Below are 23,586 nucleotides of genomic sequence, written 5' to 3'. Positions count from 1 at the left end.
TAATCTAATCCCAAAGTAGGCAAATGGAAAGGTAAAATAAAATCATCTTCTAAATACACCATATTCTCTCCACTAGCTGTAATAGAATCACCTAAATTGTGCTTGGATATGCAACTTTCAAATGTCAAAACTCATGTGAGATGAACCCTGCCCTTTGAACATTTAGACAGCAACACTGCATAGCTCCATAGATGAACTTATGCATATACAAAAACTATATGCAAAAGTTTAGTTATGCATAACTAAACTTATGTTTAGTTATTTTGAGCTAAAATAAAATACTGATCACTGAGATGGAAGACCAAATTCCAAATATTAAAATAGGCATATTCACAAAATGTAATCTTGTTTGATTATAATTGAAATCCAACTAAAATTGTGTCATTGAACATGTGAAATACAATATCTTCACTAGCTCCTAGGCTGGTGAAGACATTTAATGAAATGTGCATCATATATGAAAAGAGAACTATGATCACTTTGAGGTTAGTTGTACTATTATATTAACTAAACAAAGACATAACAGACTCTCAAAATGTGAAAGTTTCTGTACTGCTTTCATGTGCTTCATGACTTACATATACTGTAGAACCTGTGAGCAATGTGCTATTTTTGCAGGTCTTGATGAGTGGAAAGTCTTTAATTCGGTTTCTCACCTATATAAATATGTTTCTTTACACATTATTTCATGGTTTTTAAAATTACTTTTTCAAAACCCAAATACGTTTAATAATCTGCTTCATAGGAATCTAGTAGTAATTTTAAACAGCCGTGGAGAGTTAGGTCTGCTCACCTGCACCACAGTACAGCCAAAAGCAAACCCATTCCAACATCAGAGCTTGAGCAACTGTCAGTCTGGGGAGTTCGGGGGAAACTTTTGTCTTTTTTGTTCTAATGATCACCTAGGGCACCCACGGGGCACTGCAAAATCTGCTAGACAGGTGCTATAAAGGCTTAAAATCAGTGCTAGCATACTTGATAGCTTAGAGCTCCTCATGAATTATCTTTCCTGCTTTATGGTAGGTTTTGCAGCTGTGCTGAGCTCCATGTTGCTAAAGTCAGTTTGTTCCCCAGCTGTTTTGTGTAGATCTATATGCATTCCTGAGCTACATTCAAATAGGAAAAATCAAAGACTAAAGAAGAATGATACCCCATGAAACCACTACAAAGTTTTTTCAAAACAGAAAGCTAGAAGTTGTTATTCTAACAACTGCTCCAGCAAAATTTTTCTGTCCCTACTGTGTTTCACTGTCCATTTTGCTATATTAGGTCCATGAGGACATTATCAAAGTATCTACAAAGTCTAGGGGGAGAGCTTTTATCTCCTGTGGTCACCCAAAGCTGACACTTCACACTGATCTGTGGATTCATGTTTATATTCACTTTGCAAAACATTCCTATTTTTAAATCATTAGCAAATACAAACCAAGGAAAAACACGTGCTGATATATACATAGACAAACAGTTAAACAAATGAATAGGTTATCCTTTGATTTGCATTATTTGGTGCATGCCCAAATTCTGGTTTAATAGATGTTGGTTTAATGTGTGCCTTAATGTTGCTGTAATGACTGTTGAAGCAACATTAAGGCTGAAAAATTACACATGCCAAATTATACACACCAAAGGCAAGCACTTCTAGATGCTGTATTTGTTCCCTTGATGTTCACTTAGCACTTTTGTACATGAAAAGATTTTGTCATGCGTTAACAGTTGTCAGATAAAGCAATCTGCTTTTTGTCTAGTTATAAAGCTGAGCTGATTACTACTAAAGAGACCTAAATGCTACTTAAGATATTAAAGTTGTCTTTCCTCAAAACTTTTCTTTTTTTCCCTGGAAATATACTGAGATTTGAGGCTGGAGTATCACTGGACAGCCTGCTACCATTAACACATCAGCAAAGTTCATTGAGCTAAACCATAATCTAGGGGTGGGAATAAGCGAGCAGAGAGGGGGTTGAATGGGCAGTATTATTAACAGTAGATGAAGTCTCTGACTCACATTTTAAAGCCACGAGAGACTTTTCTTACACTGAACACCCAGTTGCATTAGATTCAGATATTTTAGGTCTTCCACATCTCCAGCTGAGTCAGCTTTGTCTACAAGATTAAAAATTAGACTGGACTAATGGTCCAAGTCTGTTATACTAGTGGACACTCTCCCAGTCTCCATGGGATGGTAGGGCAGTTTCAAAATTGCCATCATATTGCATGATAAAGCAGAATTAGTAGAAAAAGGGACAGTAGAAAAGACAGAAGTATAACAACCTCTGCAAATATAAACCCAGGCAATAGCTCAGTGTCACAAGCAGAGAATTTCCTTACTGCCAGAGACCTCACAGTGCTCGATGCACCAGCCAGCAGGAACAGCAACTGTTTTGCAATCTGCAGGCTTGGTCATGGGTTACAGTTTGGTCTCAGGGTCTTTTTTCTTGGAATTTCTTCAATTTCATATCTCTTTTTGTTTCATTAACTAATACTGACAGGGTGTAACAACACTGTACAGCTTTGCTTGGCACAATGGCTCCTCTTGGCTCATTTGGATTTTAAAAGAACCATTCATGACAATTGCTACTTTGTGCTGATTTTAACCTCTCATTTCCAATTAACATTTTTTAAGTCACCCCTGCCATGGCCAAACTGTTAGGAGTACATCTGACACAACTTGATCTGGCAGGCCAGGCTGTAATTTTGTGCTGTGAGGAAATAAATCAATAAACTATGATAGACTTTGTGTGATGGACAGAGCTCAGATGTGAGTGGAGGAAGGGAACACAGCACAAGGAAAGCACAGAGTGCAAAGAAAAGATAAAAATTCTTGGGAAGCCTCTTGCAGCTCTGGTGCTTTCTGCAACAAACCCCTCCTTTTTGCATAGCAGCTCCTCTTGTTTTCACCTACCTGCTGCATGTTTTTGAATACCCTTCCCTTCTCTTTCTTGAAATACACCTCTAAATCCACAGTGTGACTGGTTTCCAAGCCCTCCTGCAGCAATTGCCATCGTTGCTCATTCTCACTCTGCAACGGCTCTCCCACCTCTGGGTGGATGACAAACAGCAGGAGCTTGGCTGATCTGCCAGGTGTGAGACTTTGGTATTTGCAGTGGTTTGGGCTGCAGGAAGCTTGGCTTTTCTTTCCCCCTCATCCTCTGTCTAGCACAACAAAATCAGAGGAGTACAAAAGGAAGGGAAGAAGCAGGAGACTGTCCTCATCTTCCATTGCTGGCCCTTGATCACAAAGTCTTTGCTCAGGCTGAGCTCATTATTGCCCCTGGGCTAGTCCCAGGGTGGCTGGGGTGAGGAAAGCCTCCATGGAAGCGAGGAGGACAGGCAGGATGGGGTGCTTGGGAGTCACTTATCAGTGGAACAGATAGTTCACATCAATTAGATTAAACCGCTTCTTGCTCAGCCCTGAACCTCAGATCACCACACTTCTATTACTTTCCCTGGGAACACATAAGGATTTATTTTAGAATGGGGTGAAGAGACCATGCTTCATGGTTGATTTTTGATACACCAGGATTTTAGGCAAGCTTCATAAATATGTGTACCTAATGTACATCAGAGCCACTGCACACAAATCCATCTTTAGTAGTAAATCATCATACTCAAGAATAAAGTATCCTCTTTTTTATGCTAAAGGATTCCTACGACATCTCCATAATACAGAACACAGTGCTAGCAATTTTAAGGGTAGGATTTCATTTTCACTATCTTCACTATTGATACAAAACCTGTTCCTTTTCCACATTTTTTCGACATCCCATTTATTTTACTAGCATTCTGCAACATGGATGGGATTTTTTTTCCTACAGGGACAAAGAAATATCATAAAACAAGCATGCACCAAGAGTACCTTGGGTTTGAAGTTTTCATGGCCAGGAGGCAGGGAAAAAGACTGTGGTGAAGTCAGCTCTCTGGGTCTTGATGGCAGTGTGCCTGGTGCCTTGTCTGAGATGGGAGATCTGCACTTTAACACTGATGAGGTGGCAGAATGCTCAGGTCTCGGAGAGGAGGAGTTAGACCTAAAATTTGCTTGCACCAATGAAGAATTCAATTGTAGTGGATGGGAATCAATCCTACCAGTTTGTGGAACCAGTGGGGTAGAGTGAGGCCGTGGGAGAGACCACTGCTTTGAGATGCTAGAAGGCGTAGGCGAGGAGGCACTGATCTCCTGAACAGATGTTTGGGATGAATCTGATCTAGATCTAGAAGGCGAGTGCAAAAAACTTGGGGAAGGAGATGAGTGTTTTTCTGGGGGAGGAGACAATGCACCACTAGGACTGGCAGAAGCAAGCAAAGGATATGACCGGCAAGTGAAGATGGGCGAGTAAGTGTGCACTCTCTCAGACTTCTGAGGTGCCCGGGACCTGGAGGCAGAACAGCCCAGCCCTTCTGGAGAAGGAGAGGTGGGGTATGCAAAGGAAGAGGTAGCTGGGGCACAAGGAGGATGCAGTGACGACTGCAAATCTGGAGAGGCAACTGATCTTCTATGGGAGGAGAGAGGGGATGATAAAGAATTTCGGCAGTCTGGAGAAAGTGATTGAATGGGAGGGGGCTTTTTAGGAGAAAGGGACCCTGCTTGAGGGGTGGGAGGAGGCTTGGAAGGTAAAGGCATATGCTGGGCCCATCCTGAAAGCCAATAATCCTCTTTGCTGGGGAAATCTGGCCTTATAGGAGGGCTTGAAAGAGATTTCTTGGGGGTTGGGGGAGTTGTTTTGAACTTTTGATCTATTGCAAGTGTTGAGGAACTAAGGGAGCTAGGGGAAAATGTGGGACAAGAAGCAGGAGAAAGCGGCCTCCGCTGAGAGGAGCCTGATCTCAGAATAGCAGTTAAGAGAGTCAGTCTGGTTGGCAGAGGGGATTTGACTCCTGACTTGGCTGAATTTCCTCTGGATAATATTTGTGTGCAAGGCTCATTTATACTACATATGGTCGAAGAGGACCCATAAAGAGAGGGTGGAGACAAAGGTTTAGGGCTAGGAGATAATGGATGTGTTATTATATGTACAGGGAGAGGAGACAGAGCATTCAATTTTTTGGAAGAACTGGAGGATATAGACTGAGCTAAAGATCCTTGAATTTCAGTTGAACATGGAGGATTGGAGGAAAGATTTGGACTCTTTGTCGGAACAGAGGATGTGGTGAAGCCTCCCATTTTGCAAACACAGTCAGGGTTATAGAGACTTGGTGTTTGTAGGTTATCAGACAATCGAGGAGTGGAATACCAACACTTTGATGCAGAAGAGGATATTTTAGACATTGAGAGAGGTGAGCTATGGGAAGCAGACTGAAAGTAGAGAGATGACTCTTGCTTAGAAAACCTGGTTGCTGACTGCCAGCTGTTACAGGAATCTTCCAGCGAAGAGGCTTGATTCATGTTAACCACGGCACCACACGCTACTTTCTGATTAATTGGAGAAATTAAGTGGACAGCAGGTGGTTTAGAGGAAAGATGATCAGAGGTGGAAAGAGTAGAAATTAACTGGAGAGAAAAAAAAAAAAACAGAATTGTTAAAATAGGTGGAACTTGTGGAACTGTTAAACACCCCACATTTCAGTCCTGTGGTCATGCGTATAGGGTTTCCATTAGTACTGCTGCGTGGGTTAAAAGCATAGGGCTGTTTTAAGCTTGGCCATAGAGCCTGATGGATAAGGTCCTTATGGGGAGGTGACTGAGGCAGACAAGCTATGTGGTACTTTGGGTTTATGACACTTCAGTTTTGTTGATGTAAACAAGGTTCAAGGCCACAGTATTTTTCCTTTTAGGTAAATCCCAAGACAGTAGTGCCATGAGTGTCGGGAATCATGTGATGCCATCCACATTATGCAAACACAATGGAAGGTAAAAAAATTGCAACAGTGGCCAATCTCACTTTGCCAGTTCACTGGAAAACAGCCTTTTTGAAAATAGGATTCAAGTCAAATGTTCTTTTTCTCATTCAGTAAACAACCAAACTGCCCTTCTGCAGCACTGTGATATCGGAATGAGAAATTTCCTTGGAACTACTTAAATCAGACATCCAGTCTGCTTTTCACTTCTCCTGTCATTCACAGAGCAGAGCATTTGACAGTTTGCAGGCATGTGAGAGTCCTTATCCCCTTCTCCACAGTCTTTCAATACATTAATAAAACAGTAATGAGCTCTGTCATGAGTGCCTTTTTTCTTGGGTCTATTCTAATTAGGATTTGTCAAAACTAATTAGAGCATACAAGTATATTATCAACCTGTTATACAGTTTCATGCTTCTAAAGAAAGAAATTCTCTCAAAATCTTCCAAGTTATTATAATGCTGAAATTAAAAACTGAGGTATGCACAATATGAATAAAACATAGCAGTATGAAATTATGATTAAAGTCAACTGTAAAACCAAAAGGATACAAATTGTCACCTAACATTTGACTGAGCAATTTCAAAGCAGGGAAATTGACTCCAATTTCATCAAACTTGATGTAAATATCAGAACACCTATTTAACTGCTGTTAGATACCCTGAAAATATTATGCAGCTCTATGAAAGACTATTATTATATGATTCACTTTCAACACACTACTTGCTCATGGCTTTGGCTCAGCCTATTAATTATATTTTTAATACATATGTCTTACCCATAACAGAGACAAATTATGATGATTGTGATTATGATTATGCAATACAGTATTGATATATTACAAAACAAAAATAAGAACAAAACAATTAATGTTCAAGTGAGACCACATGCTGGAAGAAGCTGCGACAGAAGAGGAAGATTTAAAAGCTTTCAAAGGCAAAAATACATCTAAATATAGGCTAAACACACACTTCAAAACCCTATTAGCCCTTACAACTTAAAATCAGTGAGCTCTTCTTGCTAAATGATACCATACAAATAGCAAGCCTTTTAAACCAAAGACGCTTTCTGCATAAGGTAACTTCAGAAAAGCCAGGTGAATGCTTTGATTTATAGGAATAAACACAAAACCTCCAAATGCCTTTACAATAACACTAACTTCCTCTGTTTTATACATGTGTTAAGGTGTCACATTTCAGAATGGAAAGTCAATGGATGTATACAGGGAAAATATTGGATATAAAAATTAATGTTGTTTATATCTTTGTATATATATTCTATTCAAAAGGATAGGACTCTTGTTGAAAATGCTGCTAATTAAGAAGAAGCAAAAATACTGGAAATTGAAAATCATTTACCAGCATTTAATCATTATGAAAAACTATTATTAAATATGTCATGAAAGATAAAATTATTTAACAAGTTGAAAAGCAGTGTGGTAATAAATCTGATAATTTGGAGCAGCCTCCTGAATTTAATAATGAATTCTGGAAGTTAATCAACTACCAAAACAGAGCTAGGGTATTTAATCTCTGTATTTCAAACTAGAATAGATAAATTTCCCTTACAACAACAACAGATTAAAAGAAAGTGAGGAACAAATATGAAACTTCATAATAAAATCATATGATGAGCATTGACTTCTAATTAGTTAAAACTAAATAAAATTTATTAGCAGCTACAAAAATGTTCATGGTAGCAGATGACAAATATGCTCCTGCAAGTAAGATAAAAACATTTTGCAGAATTCTTCCAGTTTAAATACCACTGAACATTCACATGCTGTGCTAATTGAGCCATTAATCAAGTATTCAGAAATGATTTTGCTATTGCAACACAATATTAATAACCACATCCATAGATGATCAACCTCTTATTTACAGGATCAGGGAATCATAATCAAAGTGGCTTGGAAGTGACTTCCAGAGGTCATCTAGTGCAACCTCCTACCCAAATCAGGGCTCTCACCAGCAGCAGTGGCTCAGGTCAGCTGTGTCTGTATCTCCTCAGTCCCCAGAGCTCTGATGGAGCTCCAGCACCCCCAGTCAGCCTGTGCCAGTGCTGCACCACCTCCCACGGAGGAAGCTGCTCCTGGGGTCCAGTTGGGATCACCCACGCTGTGATTTGCAGCCATTGATGACTCATCTGCCCCTGCAGAGGAGAGTTTGGCTCTGCATGTCCATAACTGCCCTGCAAGGGGCTCTGGGCAGCTGCCAGATGCCTCCTTGGCTGTCTCTTGGTGGGAGTCAACAAAGCCAGCTCCTTCAGCCTCAGCTCACATGTGCCCCAGACATGTTTACACTTTTGTGCTGGACCCCACTCCCTTCCTCACATCTCTCTTGAATTTGAAAGTTGCTGACCACCAAACTGAGCATGGTTTTACAGTTGGAGCCTCAACAGTGCCAGGTGAGATAGAATAACTTCCCTTAATCAGTGGAATTTTTTCTGTTCAGGTTCTCTACTGGATTAAACCCTCCTGTAGATGAACTGAATTAGTGCAGAAGAAGTGAGTGACCAAAGTAGATTTGTGCTTCTTTGGTCTGTGATTCAACTGCAAGCCATTTTCTGTTCTCCTGAGTACCTATACATGTCCCAAAAATGTATGAGGAAAGTTGAAATAGGTGGCAAGGTTACACTAGCACAAAGGGATGAAGGCACTTGAAAAAGATCTTGATGTCTTGTAGTTAACCATTCCAGAATTTTCAAAGTGGACATAATACTCGTATTGAGCCTTGCCCAGAAGACCTTTAGCACATTTGAAATGGCAGAACTGAGCTGGAGACAAGGCAAGTGGTCATTCTGATGAGGCCACACTGTTCTGGAAGGGCACAAAAGATGTGGTTAGTTATACTAGCAAGATCCTGGAAGATGTGCTGGTCAAACAGGAAAAAGCAAAGAGTATGCAAACTGAGACCCCAGAAGGCAGAAATCATGTCTGAGTGAATCATGTCTTCAATTTAGACCTGATCCTTGGCCCAGTTAACCATGCCTTGACCTCAGTAGAATCTCCTTATAGACAGGAAAAAATAAAAACAAATTACCTACAAAGACTGCAACCTGAAAACCAGAAAGTCAGAAGGAAATACCAGAAACTGTGAAAAAGCTGAAAAAATCCCTAGAGACAACACAGTAAATCAGACTGTGAGCTGAGACCCAATTAATATAAATGCTATTTAGTCTGGTTTCCCCCAGCAAGGAAGGCACATTGTCCAAGCAATGGCATGAGTCTGTAGGGACCCCGACTCATTCGTCTGGAAAAGCCAAACCAGATGGCACTCAATGGACTGAGGAACGTCAAGTAACTTCAAGTAACTAAAAATCCTTCCAGTTACTGACCCCCCACAGCAAGTCAAGAAATTTCTCCAAGTTGAGCCCATGCCCTGACGTTCAGGGAAGCAGACCTCCCGCTCAAGCCAAAGGGTAAATTCCCAAAGGCAGGAGTCAGTCTGACTCTCTTGCATGGCTAGACTCTCTTTAACATTAAAAAAAAAAAAAAAAAAAAAAAAAAAAAAGGGAGGGCGGGGCAAAAGAACCTCAACACAACATATAAACATTAAACTATTACCAAGAAGTTCCAAATGTGACCAGAATAACAGGTTATTTTTTTTTCAGACTTTGAATATAGCGTGGCATTTTCCAACATCAGTCAGGACCTCTATGTCTAATAGAACAGAAATTTCCAATTTTTTAGTGCTTTCCTTTTTTCCTTTTGTTTAAACAAAGTCAGAAATGAATTAAGCAGAATGAGCCCTCTGGGTCAGTTAGAGTGATCCCTTCTGCAACACAATGGTCCCCAATACTGGTCCTTGCTTTTTTCACATCTGACAGGAAACTCATTGTCTAATTATGTTTTTAAGTAAACGTAATGTTACATGCAATAACTCTTAAGAAGGACATGATACTGCCCTTATAATCCAAGAACTGAAAAGGTAGCCCATATATGGAGTCCTTTGCAAAAAGGAAATGTACCAACAGATAAACAATGCATATCTTTAATCTTTTTGTAGTTTTTCACTCATTTCAGAACTGATGATCCTTCATTAGATAACGAGTCAGAAAGAGTGATGCCTAAGGAAACATCTTAGAACCAGAATAACAGTGAAAGGCAGCTTAGTAAAAACATCTTTTTTATTAAGCCATAGAGATGGCTAAAGATACTGAGATAATGAAGACTGAGGAAGTACAGTCTTGAAAATTTGTGACTAAAGAATAATGACAAGATATGCAATTACCATATTACATACTGCCTCTCTTCCTGTTCAGGTGGACAGTTAGCAAAGTTGGACTTAATTTCTTGTTCTGTGCAATCTTTATCTTCTCCAGCTAAACCTCACCAGCTAAACCTCTCTTTACTTCTCAAGTCACCAGAAGCTTAAGAAAGATCCAACATAGGAACTCTTCTGTATAGTATTCTAAAATTTACCCAATTTCTGTAAAGGCTTTTTTAAAAAATACCCAAGTAAGCCCAAACATTACTTGTTCTGAGGAAATACGAATTTACTTTAGCATTCTGTTACAAGCTGCTTCCTCTATGTATGCTTACCTATGACTTTAACCTTCCTCATGGAAAAATCTCACTGACTTTACTGGGAGTTTCTCAGAAGAAATAAACATTTCATATGCTGTGAATCCCAAACCAGAGTGGAGTTCTTATCCACAATGTCTTCTATCATAAATTGACTCTGAATTTTTATGAAAAATTGAGTGGCAAAAGTATTTCAACACAAGATAGGAAATCTGGAAATCATTTTCAGAAACAAAGTAGCCAGCTTAACATTTGTTTTTAAATCATCAATGAAGAATTGCATTTTCAAGTGATGGTAACCCAGTCAAGGTCAAAGGAAATGCCTGAATTTATTTCATGTGACACAGACATTGCTATTTTGCTAAAGGTGGAATTTTCCACTGCACATACACCCTTCAATATATATCAGTGTTCTTCCCAAAAGGGAAAACATTAACTTTTCATGCAGTATTTTGGATTGATGCATTTTGTAAATGAAACGTTTCAAAGACTCTTTTTTGGAAATGCCCCAGGGAGAATTGAAAATTTAGTAAGTCGATAAATGCACCTATAAAGATCCACATAAAATAGAAATTTCATCTTCATTAGTTCTTTACACCTGTGCAAAGTCAGGTGTACCAACCAACAATCAGAATATTAGGATTTTTACAGCTTCTTTCTCTTGCACAAAGGACTGCAAGAGGTGCTGAGGAGAAAAAAGAATCTAGGTCTGGGAAGTCTGATGCTAATAATTCAAAAGATCTCGAGGCTCCATTGATTTCAATGACCTTACCCAATTTAGACTAGCTAGGAATCTAACATCTCCTGATTAACTTGCTGTCATGATGAGCTGCTCTTAAAGGAAAGAATAAATCTGCCTCATCTGCTCCACACACACACCAGAATCATATGGGGAGGCTGGAGAGGCAGCAAGTCAAAAGGGATGGGCCACCTCCTTAAGGTTCAAACATTACCAAAATGGCCAATGAAAATGTTAATTAAAGAACAAATTCACCCAGCTGCTGCACAAACTGGCTCCATATCCTGAAAGGTTTAGAAAGCAAAGGTTATCTCTAAAGATCTCATTACCTGATGTTTTTGTGGATCAGTAGTATTGTGGGAAAGTGCAACACCTGGAAGGTGCCCATCGCCGGGAGGTTTCCCTGCCTCGGTGCCAGGGGAAACGTGGGATGTGGTCAGCAGCTGAGCACTGATGGGACTGTAACCATTGGAAGGCTGATGAATGTTGCTTGAGGCAGCAGCTACTTCATCTTCATCGCCGGAGTCCGTAATCAGGATAAACTCAGCCTTAAAAAGGTCATTCTCCTGCATTTCTCCTCTGCTTGAATGACACCCCAGGGACGGGAAAGCCGTTCGGGCGCTGCCTGCACACACAGCGGACACACAGCCTTGTTTGGCCCCACTCTTTAAGACCAGCTCATCAGAGACTGTGTCAGACTGCAAAAGACACAAGGAAAAAGATCCCAATTAACTGCATTTTATTTGTGTTCCCCAAAATGTGAAGCAATTTTGGCTTTAGGTAGTGGCTGTCTCTGCACTACCAAAAGTGCAGTAGGCAAATGAAGAATTTAGGCATGAGTGCACAGCAGAAGCCACTTCCCTGGGGACTCCCAGCTTCCAGGCCCCAGCCAGTGCTGTGGGGGCTGCCTTCCCAGCAGCTCACAGAGCAACAGGGGGCTCTGAGACAGCGATGGCCCCAGACAGGGCTGGCACAGGGGCTGGGAAGGAGGGTGCAGCCAAGCCGAGTGAGCTGTCACACCGCGCTACACCAGACACGGTGGGAAGGCACCCCGACCACAGCACCCACAGAGCAGACAATGCTCCTCAGAGGAGCCTGACAGACAAATCTGGGACAAAACCTATACATATTAATGAAGAAACAAAGGCCCTTAAGACAAGGCATTCTTCGAAGAGAGCAAACAGACTCAGAGGTCAGAGAGCTTTGCTGTATGTTCAAGCTTCGCAGCACAGACCACAATTGTTCCTCGTATTTGCTGCAATTTCCACATCCAGTATGTCACCTCTCAAGCGTGCTTCAGATGAAAGCAGGAATAGTGCAGACTACACACATGACACACATATCATTAAAGCAGTCAGTATTGAAACTGCTATTGTAAATCATGTTTCTGTCAGAGGAGGAATCAGGTAAATGAATAGACATATTGTGTACTGCAAGAGGAAGCCTCCAGATGGGGCTCATATTTGAATGCTGCTTGAGGAACACAGTAATTACAAATTTCCACTTCACTGGCAGCTCCGTGAGTCCTGCAGTTCAGTTCTTAGAATAAATATTGGACCGCAAAGGGGGATAGTACCACTATGAGTTTGACAGTGTTATTTTGATTATTTGATGTTGGTTGTCAAAACATTGTTCAGGTTCTAGGCATTTTAGAAGAGGGACTAATTGGTGCTATGAAGGCCTCACTACTGCATCAACTGCCAGAAAGGGTTCCTCTGTCTACAGAGAAACACATGGGGAAGAGAAACTCAGGAAGACCTGATTCTGCTTTACCCTGGGCATTACTTATAACAAAACCAATACTGAGTAGCTGTAAATATAACCAATTAGTTAAACCACCTGAGGATAATATTCCAGTGAATGTCTCTTCAAATATATCCACCTTTTGCCCAGACCTAACCCCTTTTTTGACAGATAGGTCACTGAAATGCTGGAATATGTTCAGGTCAGAGGGCTGTGAACTCCTCTGAAAAGTTTATTACATGGAAAAGCACCCATAAGTGCAGCCCCACAGCAGCAGAATTGCCATAAGCACTAACATTAACCTAAGGATTGTGGTGGCCTTCCAAGCAGCATGGAATAAAATAACACATTAAGTGTTGTGAGGCCGGAAAGGAATAAATAAAAGGTTGACTGAAGGAAGGAGAGCCAGGAATGCTGTGCTGCTGGCTTCACTCTTGCAGGAAATCACAGAGACAAGTTTTCAAAAATCAAAAGTTCGCTTCCACTTTGATGCATTACTATGCAGCTATGAAAGGTATTGGCACCTTTCTGCAAGCCACAGCACTGGCATTTGCTGAAACCAGGATCCAGTGAACAACTCCTGGTCCATTTCCATGTGATAACACTCCTTGCACACCACCCTTGCTGTCATGAAGATCAAGAAGGAATCCCCCCATCCCCCTCTGCCATTGCATGACTGACAGAGCACAGAATTGAGATGATCAAGGGTTTCCTTCCAGTATAAAGTCTGGCAAAGGCAAAGCAAGCTATTGAGCAGACACTCGCCTTCTCTTGCACAATGATTCCACATCTTGGTAATTAAACCAAGCACAAGCCAAGAAACCATTCAAGGGAAAGGGCTTCACTTCAGCAATGCTCAGAATAAAATTTTCTTTATCTTTTGAAGAAGTGGGAAAAGTAAAGCAAACAAAAACCTACCTTATTTACAAATTTTTGGTTGCTCAGATCCTTTGGTTCCTCTGGAATTGTCACAAGGAACTTAGAGATATCCACAACCTCAAAATGAGTTGGAAGCTGTCCAATGGATGGTACGAATGTGAAGGTCAATGGTTTGGTCCCAGATTCTTGAGAAGAGACCTACAAAACACAAAATTAATTCAACTTCTTTATCCAAATAAAGACAATTTTTAGCAGAGTTGAGATAATATGAATAACATGAAATAATGAATCTATATAACTTACATGTCTGTTTTTAACTCTACCTGTCATTGTTTTGGTGGGGGTTTTTAACTGGCTAATTGTGTATTAAAGCCTTATTTGACAGACAAAACACTGCCTTGGTTACACTCATCAACATTCTCTATATTCTAGTGGCATGGTGCAGCAGACAGGAGAACTTTTGTTTGATAGCTTGCTATTCTTTCAATTTTCCATAACAAAATCAGGAAACCATATTTAATCCATTTCAAGGGTGTTTTTATCTTTGATTAACTCCACTTTAGTAGAACAAAAATTCAATTATACCAGTGTATCTGGGCAAATTACAGCCCCTAGAGTATTTGCTTAAAAAAAACCAAATTGGAAAAACTTTTGCTCTGAAAAAAAAGCAAAATATGTTCACATTCTCTAATGCAAATGCAGCTAATTTTGAGAAATATCAGAAATAAATTGCAATTTAAATATCTTCTCAATTTTCTCTGGGCTTCTCAGCCACCTACACCAACTAGTTGTTTGTCTGTCTGCTTTTTTCTCCTTCCCCCTGCTGCCCTCACAGCAGGACTGTGTATATAGGGCCTGAATGCACCCAAGACAAGAGAGACTAAATGAAGGCAATTTCACCTAAATGTTTGATTTTATCACAGTGCTCTCCGATCACTTGAATCCCCTGCACAGGAGATGGACCAGGGAAAAAATAAGTCCACATCATCATAAAGCTCTCAGTTGCTTTGCCAAATGTCAGGAAGAGGAACTGCACATGCACCAGGTAAATAGAGGGAGCCACACCCCAAACCAGTGAACCTGACATGCTGACTTTCCCACTACTTGTTGGTGTAAAAAATTCTTTTTTCTGATTCAAAACTATGAAGTACATTGATAATCCTTTGTTATAGCTTATGTAAATCTTTTGACTGTTAATTGTCTTTTCAATGAACTCTAATATGCAGAGGGTTGAACTGTATTGAATCATACAGGAAAACATGATTATTGCCTCAGCTCCTTTTTTTTTGCTTGCTTGCTTGCTTGTTTAAAGTGAAACAAATTGAAGAGCTATGACTCTCATTATGTTTCTTTGTAATTTGCATCCATAAGCAAATAGCAATTATGGAACAGAGCAGAATTATGGTTTACATTACTTGATCATCTTGTGGCTGGAACATTAAAATGATGGACACAGATTTCTAGTTTTAAAAACCTCTAGGCAAGTATTAGTTACCTCTACTAACAGCTGTCTCCTGGAGTGCTTGGGCAAAACAGAGGCAGGTTATATGTAGAAATGCAGTGAACTGCTCTTTCCTCTACAGTTTGAAACTGTGCTCTCTCAGACACATGCAGGTGTGCAGGTACAAGGTGCTCTCCTACTTTTATTTCCCCCTCCATTTCACACAAGTGACCAAGCACTGGAACAAATAATGCATGGCCTGAATCAACAGTGAAAGAATAACAGCTAAATGCTGCACCATGCCAGGAGCTCGGGATGTTATTTCATGTGAAGGAGAAACAACAGGAGCTTCCTTCTCTCGGGAGCTACGGTACTTGAGTCTGATCACTGCTTTTCATAACAGACCAACACAATTTTTGAATATTATTAGCCAGCACAATAAACACTTAGTCCTTGCACCTGATAAAAGCCAGCCAAGTGCCATCAGTACTCAAGGATGCACTCCCTAGGGAGCAGCTGCCAGTCCCCAGGACACAGCCAGGGATGCAGCCTCCAGCCCAAGGTGCCTTCAAGGGGCAGGATTACCTGCACACAGGCAGGAGCATCACATCAGCATTAGTGATTTCTGTATAGCTGACACCATTCACTGCAGTCTTACACCCTACCTGGGTCTACACTAAAATCAGCTAGAGATGACCTTTGCTTTCCTGAAGACCTGTAGCTTTGCTTTCATCTTCTCTCTAATTAGGAAGTGCAGCTGAGGACTTTGACTACCTTGGTTGTCTTCAAAAACATTTTCCCCCTCTACCTCACCCTTTAGTCATGCTCTTGCTTTGACACTTGACAGCAGCTGTTCTGTATCACTGGACATTATTGAGTCAGAGGGCAAAATATTCCTTATAAAAGAAAAAGGAATAGAGGGAATAAGTGTGCAAATAGCAAGCCCAAACACAAACAGATTTATGGCAAATTCCAATATAATGTGTCAGCATTGCTAAACTCACATTATTTTATCCGCATATTTGTAACGAGGAAATACAAACAAGAAATTAGACTAAAGGCTCCAGGCTGTTGCACAGTAATGGAGATATCTTGATATCACCTTATTTTGTATGTGTCTTACCCTGCACTTCCCATTTTATTGCTTTGGTGGAAAAATTACAGAACACACAAAGAAAACCTTACCATCTTTGGCCTAAAGACATAGTGGAAATAATCACCAAAATTGCTTGCAAGCTGAAACTATGATTGGAAAATACATTAAAATAGACAAACAAGATTTTTTTTTTCAGGTGGGAGATGCCATTAAATCATGGCATTATTTATATTCCCCTAGTGTATATTATTTTCTTAAAGTTTAGAAAGCATACACAAGCAAATACAATTACTGCATTTCAGACAGTTTCAAGTTGCTAGGTACTGCACTGAGCAGTGACAGGACTGTGCTACTCATAGTTTCACTCACAGCAATTGAGAAACAGGTACTTCCAGCTGGTAAAACTGGTCATGCAATCTAAGCTGCTTCACAGAAACCCAGACAAGCAAATGTCACATGACTAGCCCGAAAACACAACCATTGCCACTGAGGGAAAACAAAAGAGAAATACTTGTGGCTTTAAATTATTTTTAAGTGCTTATTTTCATTTTATATTTTTTTTAATAAGTAAAAATACTTTGACATTTTAAAATTTAATTTTTCATTTAACAATGTGAAGCAGAAGGAACTGTTAAATACTACTTCCTTCTTTAAGGTAGAAAAAAGACTTTTATACCTTTTTAATATACTCATCTCATTTACCATCTCTCTCTCTCTGGCTGATGTTTCTAACCTTGAAGAACTGAAAAGAAATGAACAGGCTGGACCACCAGCACTTCATTACATCTGTTAATAGCCACTCTGATATGTAGAGGTAAACAATAAGCAAAAAACTTATAATTCAAATATATATTAAAAAATATATCAAACTTCTTATCATCTTTCCTTCGTAATCAGTAGTAACAGCAGAGGTAATTCAATATCATACATTCCCTGCTGCTGGAATTCACTTGAATCAATACAGTTACAGTGCCAGAAAAATACCAAATGGGACATCTATTGAATTCAATAACTAAGGAATTCTGGTTTATATTATATAATCAATCATATGCACATGAAATAACTGATTGTTTACAATTGCAGCCTTCACATTAACTAGTTTTTTGAAGAATAGAAATTACAGAGTTTAATATAAATAACCTTTATATATATCCATTAGTGTCTATGGGCAGCTGCATAATATATTGCCAAAAATCTTCAAAACAAAAAATTTATTCTAGATGACTTCTATGAGCTCCTATGTCATCAATTTACAAACAGGTTTGTTGCATAATTAATACCATCAATTCACAGCTGCCCTGGGGATAGTAACTTAAATTATATTAATTATTGTTTTCATTACCGCAGCTTCTGTAGTCCTTAGTTGTAGAGCCCATTTTTATTGTCTTGGTTACCTTACGAACACAAATGAACACTTCTATTTAATCTCTCATATGCTCCATATGCATTCAGCATGCTGCCTATTTTGTAATTTAAATAGAGGTTCTATTGTCAATGATTGCTTCTCAGGACTTCCTTCTGGAATACAGATTGCTAAAGTGAAATTCAATATGCTGGGTCACGTTACCACTTCTTCCACTGATTTGTTAATGTAAGTCATTCTATTAAAAAAACAACACCCTGAGAAAACCTCATTCTTGAAATATCTAGTTCTTCCTCTGAAGATATTTATTTGTTTAAACGACAGAAAAGGAAATTATGAGTAAATAATAGCAAAATAACAAGTGTGTACATCATGAAATAGAAACATGTTGACTGAAGCACTGTTTTGGTCAGAGCACAAATTCACATGCCCACAATTCCTGAGTGATAAATATAGCTCTGACACTTAGAGAGAGCACAGCTAACACCATTCATCCAGCTAGGGAGAGGGGCCATCCAAAAACACAGCCTGAGTTCTGTAATCTCTCCTCAAACTCCTTTTCTATGTTCAGACTAAAGTCAAACCACAAAGAGACATTGCCTCCTCCTCAAGACAGAGAAAAATCTAGAGAAAAATCTAGTCAGATGGAACTATCAGTGAATGAAACGTAAGAATCTTCAGCCTATCTTCATATCCTGACTCATTATAGCTATCACAGTAACCTAATATGGATTAGGTGTTTATTGTGTAATGAGCTCTGGCTTTTCTAAAACCTTTTACAAACAGCAGCAGATGATCATCTGAACACCAACTTTCTCTCTGAAACTTCAGAGGAAAAAGCTAAACCCATTCCAAAAGTCCAGAATGAAATTACAGTCAAGAAGAAGTTTGTGCCAAAGTTCCCAAGGATAACTGTGGCCCAGAAGCTTCCCCAAGCTGTATGATGTGCCCATTTTATCACCTTCAGCAAATCATTTGTGCTTCTTTCATTACATCAACACACACTCAAATGCAGACAAGTATCTTTTGAAAATTAATGTGTGATGTGTGAAAAGCACTAGAAAGAGCAAATGAATAATAGTAAAAATACTAAATCTATTATTCAAAATGCAAGAGCTCATCCAGATTAAGTGCTTTTTTTTCAAACATCATTTTAATTAGCTCTTCAGCCCAGCAGACTTTATACAACTGTAATTGCTCTTTGATACTGCTCTACACATATGCAGCTAAGTTTGATGAAAAGGAAGTAAAAATAACATTTAATTTCCTTCTTTCGCTAAGGACAAGTAAAATACCTTGTCTATTATGCTTACTTGACTTAATTAAATGCAGCGTGACTAAATGGTCATAAAATATTAGACCCTAAGATGATCTGGGTCTTTGAATTATATTTCTATGTCACTAACACCCTTAAACTGTTTATTTGCTTTCAGTCTCCGAAACTTCCTAAGAAGCAACATCTCCCATGTTAAAACACTGTGTTGTAACATCCCAAGCTGCTCTAGTCCATCACCCATGTAAACAACCACAGCTAGGTTGTCCCACACACAGACTGCTCCTGGCTTCTCCCTCAGCAGCGAATCACCACTTCCTTCTGGCGGTCCTGTGTTCATTTTGCTGTGTGGATCAAGCAGAAATTAAGCTGAAATCTTGTTGCTGATTTTGCGTTAGTGTGGCCAGGCTTGCCATCTGGCCTTCCACAGAAGTCAGTCAAGGACTGACAAAAGTAGACTGAAAAAGTTTGAAGGCAAAAGAAAACTTTTTAAAAGCAAAACAAAACAAAAAACTGGTGCTGTCTAACATGTACATGATTTGTTTATCAAATATTTTTATATTGGTGATTGTCAGATGACTTCCTGGGAAATGTGAGACTTCAGATGAAATCCAGTGCCTGCAGGTAAAGAAAAATATCTGCCTCGAAACTGGAGTCCTTGCAAGATCATAGGACTTATACCTTCATATGTAAAGCATTCATACTAGCACATTAACAGATACTTTTAAAAACTGATATATATATAATATATGCTTATGCAGCATCATGATACCTCTGGCCAGCAAAAAAGGCTGCACACTGGTCAGTCACATTAGTATAGCACAGAGGCAAAAAATGTCCCATTTTCCAGTCCATTTTTCAACAATTCCGACTTGATTACTCAGTGAGAAATTGAAAATTGGAATTTATTCTTTTTTCCTGTAAGTTTCTGGCAATTTCAGTCCTGTAAGAGAGCCCTAAAAATGCTGCTGTTACCCTCACAGCGACCTTAAAGCACGTTCTCGTTAATCTATTTGACATAATTCCCCTCATTGTGTTTTCCCAAAAGCTGTGCCTATCAATAAGAGGGTACTGTTTCAAATCAAGCACTGGGAGGATAAATAAATCCCTACTTGCATCTGTCAGAGCTGAGACATCAGTCTTGTGGGATGATACTAGCAAGGAACTTCAATTTTATAGTATCCCACACCAGCCATTTGCCTTTTGGTGTCACAAAATGTCCGAGTGGTTGAGGGCAGAGGGGTTTCAGCCAGAGCAGCTCCCTCCTCACAGAGCTGAGGCTCATGTGCCACCAATTCACATGACATTCTGCCACCACACCCTGAGCACTGCCAGTCCTGCCTGCCTGAACCAAGCCCAGTGGTGCAGCCACCGCAGGTGAGCATTCTGCTGTTCTCCTTCCAAAAACACACTGCAGAGCAAGTTTGGGAACACACAAGTGACGTTGTTGCAAGCAATGCATTTTGGAAGCAGGTGGTGCCCAGCACTGCAGCTGTGCCTGCACATACCCCTGCATGTGTTGAAAACTGCACCCTCTTATTGATACAATGACTAAGGATCAATGAGTCCAACTCATTTTTTGTGTTGTGAGTGGCCAGGGATTGGACCCACAACCTTGGCATTCTTAGCATATGCTTTAACCAATTGAGCTAATCTCCTAGCAGACCAGTACACCATTAATTTTGTACACTGGATTAACTACAGAGTGACTCCAGAAAAAGGATATATGTGTGCTAATACTACATGTCATGCTATCATAGCTTGAAGGCTGTTGAAGAAAAACAAGGGAGTTTAAAAGATGCTTCCAAAAGTACAAGGACAAGATAATAGCAGAAGCCTTGAAAGTGCAAGTGTGGAAAAGGAGCCTTAGGGTTACAAGCACAAATCATTAATAATAAGCTGTTACTCACTACAGGAATGTAGCCTTCTGTGCTGGTATTAAGGATAACAGAGCAAGCAAAGAATCAGTATGTGGCATACATAAAACATATCAAACACCATTATATTTAGATATAGGATGTGCTGGCTCATGAAGGAGGAACAAGTAAACTGTTAACAAAGACAGTAAAGTAGTTTCAAGTGGGCCCAAAGCACAGGGTAAGCCCCACCACCACCATCATCCACCTTCCTGCAAACAACTGGAGACGCTGGCAGCTTCCATAATGATACACAGAAAATAAAAGAGGTAGAAAAGAGAAAGTTGTCTAGGTTGCTTTCAACTGTGAGATCATTGAGCTGCAATAATAGGACCATTCAGACTTTAAGTGTATGCCTGTGCCTAGACTACACCATAATATAAGTCCCATGTACGTGAGAGTTTGGGTGCATTTGGGTGAACAGTACAATGAGGAGCTGCTAAGAGAAAACAGATTGAAGAGAGGGTAAGTGTGAGAGGTAGTGCACAAAAGTTTTTCCCAAATGGATAAACTCAGGGGATTAGTGGTCAGGTTGAATACAAAATAAATGTTAAATTCAGAATACCAAGCATCAGCCCAAGACCCCCACAGCACACTGGAATCAGCAATGAAAAGTTGATCCTCCCCTGTATCTGCTGTACCCAAAGACTGCCGGATTACACATACAGCTCACTCTCTAAGAAGCCAAAGGCACAGTAGTAAAGCCTTCTACTTCTGCACAAAGGGCTGTGGCTCCAGCTGGGCATGAGGTAGTGCATGAGAGTTTGAGAAAGCTGCTTCAGTAACCAAACACAGCCTGTGCAAAGTTATCTGCTTTAATAACAACAGCCTCATTCTCTCAATATCTTGACTAGAAAAAGGGCTCATATAAATGTTGTTTTTGAGAAGTGCTTCCTTCAACTTGTTCCTGTCAAGGAAAAGGGAATTAATAACATTATAACTCTGTGATTAGACTGCTAATTTTCCAATTAGAGTAACTAGAAATTTTTGCATCTCTGTATGTGCTTCTCTAGCTTTCATGAGTTGCACAAGGTATCCGGTCTTACCTCCCTTGAGGTTTGGTACTGATTTGGATACAGCAGACGAGATTGAGCATTTCCCCCCTGTGCAGGTTTCTGCTCAGTTTTGAAGCACTGCTTTGCTGGTTTGCTTAGATGCAACTGAAGGAGGACTGGTACAGCCCCACTTCAGGAGATGAATTACACTTCAAACTTCTCCAGGTTAACAGCTGTGTGTGAAATCCCTCACGGACCCTTATGAGGACGTGTTGGATGTAGGGCTCTCAGTACTTTGGGGCAAACCTGCTGTCAGCAAGAGCACTTCAGCAATATTTTGGCAAGCACAACATCATTTGTTTCACAACAGCATTTTCTCTGTGTTTCCCCAGGTATAACTCTATCCAAAACACACTGTTGCAGAGTGATGCAATTTCCTGTTTTATCTATCCCAGTCCTTTCCCAGGTGTAGCAATACCTTCTCCCTTCCCCTCCCCTTGCCCCCTTGCTAAGTGCTGTCCATCAATCTCAGTAGGCCGGCAAGGCCATTGTCTAATTAGCGAAGTTCAAAAGATGCCTCTCAGCCCTGGGGACAATTGGGCAATCCAAGTGTCATTTGTCCCCTGAGCCTTCCCCCCTCCTACCTGGTTGGTGGCACACCTATCGCTCCCTGCCCCTCCCCCTGAGCTTAAAAGGACACTGAGACCATGCAGTCGGGATTCTGTGGAGCTTTACCAAGATTCAGAGATCTGTGACCCTGGAATAAAACTCTGGATTAAACCCTCCGCAGAATCCGTCTCCCTTTCATCTATCTTCACCTCGCCTAAAGCTTCTCCATCAGAGGTAATAACTGAATTCCTGCTTGTCTGGACTTGTCTAAGTGCCTAGCTGCAACATACAGCCAGCCAAAGGTGTCTCTGGGGTGAAACACCACAGCTGCCGCCTCTGGCCAAGCAGCAAGGCCCAGAAGAGCCCAGGCACGTTCCACCCGGTAATATTGGGATAATATTCCAATAACACTCCAACACAGTGTGAACACCCCAGCCACCCAAGTCTGACAGGAAGAAATGAACAACCATGGCCCTTTGTACCATGGTCACCTGTTAATTGTAGCATTTACTCTAAGAAAAATTGTCCTCTAACCCAAAGGACTACAGCTTCAGGTTCAAATTCATTCTCACTGCCAGCACTTTCAGCAAAGAAAATTCTTTCCAGGAGAGAATAGAAGGCAGTTTCCAACACTCCCCCCTCAGAGACTGCAGCTACCTCTGTAAGATTTAATGTTCCCATTCCCATGCCAACAGATCCTGTCATTACCTCCTGCTCCAACCAGCTCCATCTGCTCTCATCCAAACACCAAAAGGCAGTGATATGCTCATACACGACCTGCAGATACTACATGCATGTCTCCACTGACAACTGTCTCCTTATTTTGATTTTCTGATTTCCTAAAAGTTCCCTTTTCCTCTAATATTCCCCTTTTATTACTGCTGTCTGTTCTCAGCTAAACAAAACTTGTTAAAAGTACATTTAAGTTTTTGATGGCTTTTTCAGTTTAGTTTATTAAAATATTTTCATTTTTTAAAACTGTAGAAAGTAAGGGATCTTGAATGTTAAAATGTTTTGGACAAGTTTTATTTAAATGGAAAGTAAATATTCATTTAAAAATAGTGGATCTGGCAGGAGGAAATTAAAGGCTGATGTGATTTGCTTCTGGCAGCCCAGATTCTTTCCTGTGTTTGGACTCTGCTACTACTATTATTTTAAAACAAGAATCACATCTTCAA

General features: G+C 40.1%; 1 protein-coding gene across 5 annotated transcripts in view; it reads right to left on the bottom strand.

The window, feature by feature from the left end:
- MLIP (muscular LMNA interacting protein) overlaps window positions 1-23,586 on the bottom strand; it is a 104,034-nt gene that overhangs the window by 46,816 nt on the left and 33,632 nt on the right. For 4 of the 5 annotated variants that reach the window (XM_005427910.2, XM_005427911.2, XM_031062747.1 and 1 more), the window contains exons 2-3: window positions 13,755-13,913; window positions 11,423-11,791 (exon numbers count right to left, since the gene is read on the bottom strand). In XM_005427910.2, coding sequence (XP_005427967.1) covers window positions 11,423-11,791; window positions 13,755-13,913 — 528 coding nt within the window. Of the gene's footprint in view, window positions 1-3,853; window positions 5,483-11,422; window positions 11,792-13,754; window positions 13,914-23,586 lie in introns of all 5 variants that reach the window. The other variant, XM_031062745.1, reaches the window with a different exon arrangement.

This window comes from Geospiza fortis, unplaced genomic scaffold (assembly GCF_000277835.1).
Source record: "Geospiza fortis unplaced genomic scaffold, GeoFor_1.0 scaffold603, whole genome shotgun sequence".
Taxonomy (NCBI): Eukaryota; Metazoa; Chordata; class Aves; order Passeriformes; family Thraupidae; genus Geospiza; species Geospiza fortis.
This window is presented reverse-complemented; position numbering and strand designations above follow the sequence as displayed.